Genomic DNA, 9,273 nt, shown 5'->3' with positions numbered 1-9,273 from the left:
TATTTTATTTTTTCACTTTTCAGAAAAGCATAATTGCATGTTTGTTTATTATTATTATATAATATAATGGGATGGGATCACTTGTCTCGAAATAAGTCTTGTTAATTTAATTCAATTAATATTTTCTTATATGCAACAAATTTCATTAAGTTATTGGAGCGTATAAAATTGTCTTCATCATCAAGGATATTAACTTTAAAAATAATATTTTTTAAATAGAATAAACTTATATTTTATATAAAAAATTATCAAACAGAGTTCAAATATTTAATTATAATTATATTATATTATTGTTCGATTAGATTGAAAAATATTTAAATAAAGCATAGATTAGGAGTTAGAGCGGTCATAATGAAACATCATTATACATGTCCTTAATTCTAATCTACCTTCTAAAAGCGACACTGCCGTTTATATCTGGGAGTTAGGTTGCAACTTCTAAGAAATAATAAGAAAAGAATCTTCTCAAAGGGTAATAAAAAAATCACAGGAATTGAGTTACAGAGTTCAAAGTTCAACTCCTAATTGGTTGAAAACTGGAAAAGTAGTTGATGGTTAATCTAGTAACAATACTAATAGAGATATATTAATTAAAGCTAAAAAAAATAATGATAATTACATTAGAATTTACGGCAAGTGTGTCAAGTCAAAATGCATAGCTAGAAGAAAAAAAGGTTTATATACTCAAAAGTTGTAAGAATACCTTAGAATCATTTGAGAGAAAAAAATCATTTGTATACTTTCATGTTAATTTTTCACAATAAAGAAAAAGTGAAAAAATATATAAATAACTTTTAGTATTTTTAAAATATTTTTTAATTAAGATGTATAATAAAATTGAACTTTGAATAAGTATCAATTTAAAAAAATCAATTTTAATTTATAATTAAATTGCAATACCTCGTTACAAATTATAGTATCTCAAATATTAAAAAGTTATCATAATTATTTAAAAGCTTGACATAGTTCACAAGTGTATTTTAATTTTAATTTTAATTTTTTGAGATAATACAAATATGTTTATCCTTTTTTGTATTATATTAATTTTTTTAGTGTATTTTTCACTTGAAGTTTGATTTTATAAATTATATATTTTGTGTTATGATTTTAAAATTATTTACTTTCTATCATTTTAAAAATATACCTACATAATTTATTAAGATAAAATTTGACATATAGTCATATTATTTAAATTAATATGAAATAAAATTAATAAATTGATTTTTAACTCTCAATTTTATTTTTATTTTTTAACTTTTTTTCACATTTTAATCCTTTAATTTATAAAAATATTTTAAATAAGTCTTTTTATCATTAACACATTACTATTTATTTTTTTCTTTCTCGTGAACTTTGAAAATACAATATATTATGATTAACAGTAAAAAAAAAATTTTATAAATTCATTTATTTAAAATAACATCTATAGAGATGCATGTGTATGTTAATTGTCAAGTCATGTTTAAAGGAGCATGACTTTTCTTATATTTAAACCCGTTGTATATGTATAAGTAGCATACATCAAACCATGCTTCTTATACAACACATAATGAAATGTAGCGTTCTTACTAACAAAAATAGTTGGAAAAAAACAAAGAAAGAATACTATATATTTGGGTGAAATTAATTATGCTCAAATGTATTATAAAGTTGCTTGCTTAATTCTATACTAATAGAAAAATAAAAGAAATTTTATTTTTTAAATTAAAAATAGTTAAATAATTATTCTAAAATTATTTACATCACATAAATTTTTTTTTTAAATATAATAATTTCTTAGTCTATCTCCACTAATTAAAAATATGTTTTTCCTTTTAAGTTTATTATGATAATTCTAAATAGATATTTTAAAATCACTTGTTTGGGCAATTAAAAATGACCATAAAATCATAAGTATTATAAGTATCAAGCTTTTTTTTAAAGAATTGAACTTTAATTTCTCATGTATCTCTCTATAAAAATCAAACAAACATTAAGATAATAATAGAAACTTTAATTTCTCATGAACTTGTGACCGACACAAGTTAAATTATTTAGAAATACCACTTAACCTAACAAGTATGTTTAGAAACTAACATATGGGATAATAAACCTTTTCCATCAAGGTATATGACAAATTTGTCAAAACTTCGATAGAATTTTCTTCGTATTTTTATTATTTCAAAATATGATAATATGTCATGATTAATTTATAACTTAACCAAAACAAATCCAATTTCAACATATTATGATATCAAAATGGAACATCAAATACATATTCAAAATAAAAAAAGTCTAACTCCTAAACAATTATAGTATGTCAAAAACATTAAAAAAAATAAAATAAAAAGAAAAGTATTAAGACCACCACTAAAATAAGGGAGGCCTACCCATAGAGATTTGAATGGATAGACTAATGTTCCTAGTAACTTACAATTCTACTACATGATAATATGTAAATATTAAATAAATAAAAGGGTAAGTCACATTAACTCAACGAAGGTATAACAACCACAATAAACAAGAAAGAGAAACAAATATCTCACAAGTAGTTTGTAATCATAGAACTTACTTAAAATATATTATTTTAAAAGAAATCCATTATAACTACTCTTTCAAAAGTTTGGTCATAATCAAAAGTTACATCATTTAGTAAAATATCATTTCAATCATTAGTGTTCTAATAAAGTACACATAAATAGATGTTAAAAAATAAAATTTTCTTAAAACATCAAAAAAATTAATGCTAATATAATACTATAAGGTTACTCAAGAGAGAACTAAAATTTAAGGCAATTCTATCTTGTTGATAGCCTTGATAGTTACATCTAACAAGTGGTCCTCACCTAACGTATATTGTGTCGCAATTAATCTTGATGGAAGGAAATTCCACGTCATTGATAGCCCTCTTTGTACACTAGTAGTTTCATTTAACAGTATCTCTCTCCTCCCAAAGTATACTAAGTGTACCTAAGATATTATTTTCACTAGTAGATATAGGATTTTAACATAGCTTCTCTCAAAAATATTTATATAACAAAAAGTTATTCTCGTACACAAATTAAATTTATTTTCAATAATAAAGTTCTGAACACATATCTCACAATTAATTATCATTGAATAAAATTAAAACAATCACTTCTTTCCCACTTTTCTACATAAATTCATATAATTAAACAAAATACACATCTTGATAAACTTTCACGTGATTAAGAAATAAATTCAAAACTTGTTTCTCTCAAGTTAATAATTTTATGGCAATAATAATATATTAAATAATTAAAATAATAATTAAAAATAAGTCATTATAATCATTATTCATTCACCAATAATAAATACCAATTAACTTGCTTCACTCAACTGCTTTAGAATCATGTAAAAAGTGCAAGGATACAATTTTAAATACCAATAATATTTAACAAAGATTTAGAATTAACTTTAATAATAAAATCATAGATGTATACTTAATTTTAAAATACACGTTCCCTAATAATTAGAACTTGTTAAGACTCAACATTCTTACGTATTTAAGTTGTGGACATACTTTAGGAACTTAAATCTGCATTTTTTTTCTCCGTGTAATATTCCTTTCTTTTAAGAACATTATCTCTAACTCCAAAAATCCACCCAAAGATATCTATGTGAAAAAGACAAAATAAATAAATTACAAGAGTTCTTCTAGAATCCTAAAAGGACAAGTTAGCAAAAAAAAAAAAACTCACATAGATTAAAATCGGAATGCCAAGAACTAAATTAAGGATAATGAGAATTGACAACTTGCATGTGAAAAAAAGAAAGAAAGAATTGAAAAGCAGCTCAATGAGAGAATTAGAAATTCCTTAAAATGAAGGTTGCTGCCCCTTTTTTTTACTTCCATTTAAATGGAACAGTGTGTTTCAATATTATATTTAAGGATAAAGTTTAAAAGTCAAAGTATCAAATGTTATATCCTAAGAGCATAAGACCCATCAGTTATTTAGATAAGCATACATGGATTACCATAGAACTTTTGGAAGATGTGAATAAGTTGCTTGTTAGATTACAATAAAGTCATTTTGTCACACTTAAGCACCTCACATTTCATAGAATTGCACTTAAATTTTTGAGTTCTTTTAACTATGAGATACTTAGTGGAAAACAATGTGGTGTGATGCCCCAAATTTTGTAATATAATTTGTTTAGTAATATAAGTGTTTACGTGAACTTTGATATGTTGTGTATTTATTATATATGAACATACATGTATAAGGTGAATGGATTTGATTGATTGAACTGGATAGATTGAATATATATATATATATATATATATATATATATATATATGTGTGTGTGTGTGTATGTGTGTATGTGTATGTGTGTGTGCACGTGCGCATGTGTATGCAGGCTAAGTGTGGATGTTACTGTAGGACATTCTCGCTATAGTGAGAGGGCACTAGGCATAAAACATGAAACTGTGTTGTTCTCACTGTAGCGAGAAGGCACTGAAGGAGAGGGGTAAAACTGTCGCCTTGTCGTTATAGCGAGAGGTCTCTCGCTGTAGCGACAAAGCCACAGTTTGTGGTGCATTCTCACTGTAGTGAGATTCAATAGAAATCAGAATACAATTTCCTTTGAAATTTTTGTTGTAGTAAGAGAGGGTGTCGCTCGCTGTAGCGAGAATTTCTCACTGTAGTGAGAGTGTCGCGACCAGAAAAGGATTTAAAGGAGTTAGAGTTTGGGTAAGTTTCATTTCTCACTTTCCCTTCAACAATCTCTTCGATTTTCTTGATCAAAAACCTTATTTCACCGATTAAATTGCCTCCAAGCCGTTTGAGAGTAAGATTGAAGGTTGAAATTATGTGGGGAACACTTAGAGGTAAGTTTTAATGGTTAGAGTTTCAGTTTTTCATCCCCATCCTCTTATTTCTTGGTTTTCCTTGGTTCTCATGAGAAGTTCCCGTGTATTTAGGACTAAGTTCGTGTGGAGAGTCTTCTCATTGCCGATTTTGTGTGAGTCTTCATTTGAGGTAAGGGGAGACTCTACCCTATCTCATTTTACTTGAAAACCAGTTATTTACTATATTTTGTAATGTGATTGAGATAAGATGTGTGGGCTAATGTATTTTGATAGATAATGGTGGTGGATATGATTGTAATGATTTGAAAGTTGATTTAAGTAGATTTTTATAAAGAACTGATGTTAAAATGTTGTGTGCATGAAATGGACATATGTGTCATGTGTGGTAGATGAATGTGGGCCATTGGGCCGTATACTGTAAATGAAATTGGGCACTTGTGCCGTGTGTGCGAGTGAATGTGGGCCTATATGTCGTGTAATGTTAATAACTATGGATAATTGCGCCGTTTGTTGTGAATGAGTAATGTGTGTGGTTAAAATGTGTGTGAATGGAGTGTGTCGAACGTCGTTATAATGATGCTGTGAATAGTTCAACGATACACTGGAGTTGTGGAAGATAAGGACGGTAGAAATACCTTGGAGAAGAGAGAGTGGTGGTGACACCAACAAGGAGCGTGGGTGCACCACGGGCCACACACTCTCCTCTTGACTAGACCTCTGACCACTACTTTTGCTGAACGACTCGTGACTGCCCACGTGGTATCCGTGATGCAGGAGTAACCAACGACCGTTCATGGTGTGAAACTGTGATCACAGTGAGCGTGACTATGTATGATAAGCGCACGTGTGTGAAATGTTAGTGTAATGAGTGTATCGATTGTGTTTTAAATTTGAATGATGATTGTGACTGAAATTGAGATGCTTGCTTTATGAATGCATGATTTAAATGTGTTAGTAAATACGAAGTATTTGATATGAGTCTCTATATTTGTGTGTTGGATAGTGTAGAGTATTCACCCTTACATTCATTTTTCAAGTAACCGAAACGATCAACACCAGACTCAGTGAAGGAAGGATAAACTGTTATAAGACATAGATTGTATTTTTAAAATTATGATATAATTGAATTAATCCTATAGCAGTCTTTGATATAAACTTGTAATCATTTGTTGTTTTGATATGTTTTATAAAACCTTGTGATGAGATCTTTTATTTCAATGAAAATTTTATCACTCTCATTTTGTGAAATTATTAATTAGAAATTAATTTAATGTGTTACAGTGGGCATAGACTAATCTCTTTTCAACTACCGCGCCAACATGATTTTCATGAAGCTTAATTTTGGGATACACTAACTAATTTTATACAGGTATTTGCTATCCCTAGGCCACAACTAAGGAAGCATGTTTATGGCTTCTATAATATTTGCTAAAGGAGATAGTATTAGCACAATTAGGCTAGATAAGCTGCATATTTTGTGAGCTATGGTAAATTAATTTGACAAGAATACTGAAGCCTACTTAGCCTGTCAATTTAAACTGTTTGGACATGCCACAACTGGGGATATAGTTATAGGTGGTCTCGTTACACCTATTGCACTTCACTTGGGTCTAAACTTGCGATTCATTTACAAGATGCCCTTAACCTTAGGTTGGATTTAGAATCCTTAACTAATTTCTCACGGTTTGGAAAACAGCCAGTAAACTCATGAGTGAACAATATAGAAAAGAAACGACCTGGAGCTTTGTATCTCATTTGTCACCATAATCGTGCTACAGACCCCATATACAAAAAGTAGCACGATGATCCTTATGTCTCACGTTTTCCAACTGTACCTTTTAATTAAGAAAATTGACATTAATTTTACGAAACTTTGTTTCAAAATATCCCCAGACTGAGGAAACTCTAAACAGTTCTCTTACAAAGATTTTAGATGGTTTAGAAAAACTTTCAAACCATTCACTTCAATTTTATTTTATTTTCTAAAATATGGGTTAATTTCAAATAAACCTTGGTTCTTGAGATCCAAACAAAGCCTTAGAAAATAGGTGCTAAAATTGATCTCCCTCAGCAAATAGCATCGAGGAACTGAGAGTAGAAAATAGATTAGTGGAAGGGACTAAACATTCGATACTGACATACACTATAACTTAAAATCCTTGAAACATCATGAACAAAAATTTAAAACTGAATATCAAAAACTTTTCCTGCTCGGAAGAAAAAAAAAGGCAATGGTATATCTTAACAGTTCAACTTGTAGTGCACTTTAACAATCCAACAATCATGAGATAACGACACGTCACAACTCCATTTCTTGACCAAATTCTTCAATAGTTTTCGTGGCTAGTGTCAGAACATCTACAAAAGCACTGAATGATGCCCGAAGAAATCTGGCTTCTATCGCCTCAAAGTGCCTGAATGAGAAGAATTGAACGGGCAAAGAGAGAGAAGATTACACATTCAGCATGCCATTAAAGCTAAATTAATGACAGCAGCAAATGAATTTTTCAGATAAAAGACAGTTTAAAATTAATGACCAACAGAAAGTTCTCATATTCCAAACGATAATATTTAAAATTGACTTAATTACTTTTTTAGTCCTAATATTACAAATGTGAAATTTTTCGTCCCTATAGTTTTAATTGCACCAATTAAGTCCCTATGCTTTCTCAATTAAACAAATGTGATCCCGCTGTTAATCTGGCATCCAATTATTAACAGAAAAAGCTGATTTTTATCGCATCAACTTTCCTCAACAGTGCTTTTTTAATTTTCTTCTCTCCATAGGTTCCCTCGTGGTCATACCAATAAAGAAATCACCATGCAAAGAACTCCCTAAACCCAATTTCAAATCATTCCTTTTGATACCTGAAAAGGATCACACCTATAGAAGCATCAATATGGATTTTCATAAATTCATGAAGTCAGCATCGAGCCTTCCAAGTTGCAGTCGCAAAAGTTTTATCTTCTACTTTTGTTTTGTAAGATGATGATGTTTGGTTGATTTCACTTTCCCCTCCCATGCTAGAGTCTCCAAGATTCACAACAAAACAATAACTTCCCTGTTTTAGGAATTTGGAAGCCCTAAGATATATGAAAAAGACAATAGCTTCCAACATATCTCAATAACCATTCTCAATTTTTCATCACGCATGACATTTTTTCTTAACTTAACTAAGGTGAAAAATAAATTTAACAAAATCCATCTACCACATTCATAGACACTTCAGAAAAGGTTAGCCAAGTTAGCCTTGTCCGTTAGTAATTGGATGGAAATTTAACAGCAGACCACACTTGCATAATTTGTCGTAGTTAATGAAAAATTAGGTTAAATTATAATTTTAGTCCCCATACCTAACTTACTTTTCGTGTGTCCCTGAATGAAAAAATTATATTTCAGTCCTTAAATGAAAAAGAATATATAAATTTGTCCCCACCATTAAATGAAGTTATAACAAAGTTAGTGTGTTTTCCATGCAAGGATCAAAACAAAAAACAATGTGCTATATGTAAGGACAAAAATATTAGAGCTTTTATATAGAGGAACCAAAACAAAGTGCAAGAGTGACGATTAAAACAAAAAGCTGTGTCAAGTATAAGGACCAAATTCAATACCATTCTAACTTCAATGAATGGGAGAGATTAATCCATAAACGGTTTTCATGTAAGGACCAAAATGTAAGGATTTTTTCATATAGGGACTAAAACCAAGAAAAAAAAAAAACAAATTTGATAGCTGAAAATTGATTACAGTATAAATTTCACTTGAGATATCAAAACAACCAAATTTATATCCAATTTACTCCTTAAAACATAACATTAATTGCATTTAAACAAGAAATGATGCACTGCTCAACAGACCGTAAACTCACTTACAAAAGCTTCCAACAATTAGTACAAAAAGAGGGTACTCACACAGATAGCTTTCCATCGGACACCGTCATGAGTCGTTGTACTTTATCAGGTTGCAACTGCAGAAGGCACAGAATTATTTGAAAAAAAAATCAAGAAGCAGTTGGGAAAGCATAAGAAAGCTCATATATTCAGCCAATAACCTCTTTATCAACAGCTAAGGCAGCATATACTATGGAAGCATTCTCCTCAGATCCAAAATCCACTTCCAGGTCACTGTAATAGTCATTCAATTCTTACATTTGTTATAATCTAAGAAGTAGGAACATGAGAAGACCAAAGCAACATTCAATTCTAATATAATAGAATGAAGAGCGAGAGAGGAACCAGGTGAATTCCCATTGCGATTGGGAGGGTGGTGCGGTAGCCATGAATGGAAGCGTAGTTCTGCAACCAAATTGAAAGGGGTTGTTAGAAAGTATTGTTAGTGGCTACTACTATTGACTCGCCAAACGGAAATCCAGCAACTTTGGGTATCAAGCAAGACACGCTGCGAGGTTCTTAGGGAAGTAAAACCTTTCTCCCCAAAATAATAAGTAAAAATT

The 9,273-nt window shown here is 29.8% G+C and overlaps 1 protein-coding gene across 1 annotated transcript; it reads right to left on the bottom strand.

The window, feature by feature from the left end:
• Positions 1-6,870: 6,870 nt before the first annotated feature.
• On the bottom strand, positions 6,871-9,216 carry LOC113865780. The gene is made up of 6 exons (XM_027500523.1): positions 9,197-9,216; positions 9,056-9,115; positions 8,872-8,944; positions 8,732-8,787; positions 7,045-7,230; positions 6,871-6,987 (listed from the first exon to the last, which is right to left on the bottom strand). The coding sequence occupies exons 2-5, from the start codon at positions 9,097-9,099 to the stop codon at positions 7,116-7,118; spliced, it is 288 nt and encodes a 95-aa protein (XP_027356324.1). The 5' UTR covers positions 9,100-9,115; positions 9,197-9,216; the 3' UTR covers positions 6,871-6,987; positions 7,045-7,115.
• Positions 9,217-9,273: the final 57 nt, after the last annotated feature.

The sequence above is a fragment of the Abrus precatorius genome, unplaced genomic scaffold, assembly GCF_003935025.1.
Source record: "Abrus precatorius isolate BTA unplaced genomic scaffold, Abrus_2018 Scaffold4, whole genome shotgun sequence".
NCBI classification, from domain to species: Eukaryota; Viridiplantae; Streptophyta; class Magnoliopsida; order Fabales; family Fabaceae; genus Abrus; species Abrus precatorius.
Note: the sequence above shows the minus strand (reverse complement) of the source record. Positions and strands in the feature narration are given on the sequence as shown.

Excerpts from the sequence above, each read along its gene's own strand:
- LOC113865780 (XM_027500523.1), bottom strand. The coding sequence starts at position 9,099 with ATGGCTACCGCACCACCCTCCCAATCGCAATGGGAATTCACCTG. Across the intron at positions 8,788-8,871 it reads CCTTAGCTGTTGATAAAGAG|TTGCAACCTGATAAAGTACA; the intron begins GTTATTGGCTGA and ends TGCCTTCTGCAG. Across the intron at positions 7,231-8,731 it reads TCCGATGGAAAGCTATCTGT|GCACTTTGAGGCGATAGAAG; the intron begins GTGAGTACCCTC and ends CTTCTCATTCAG.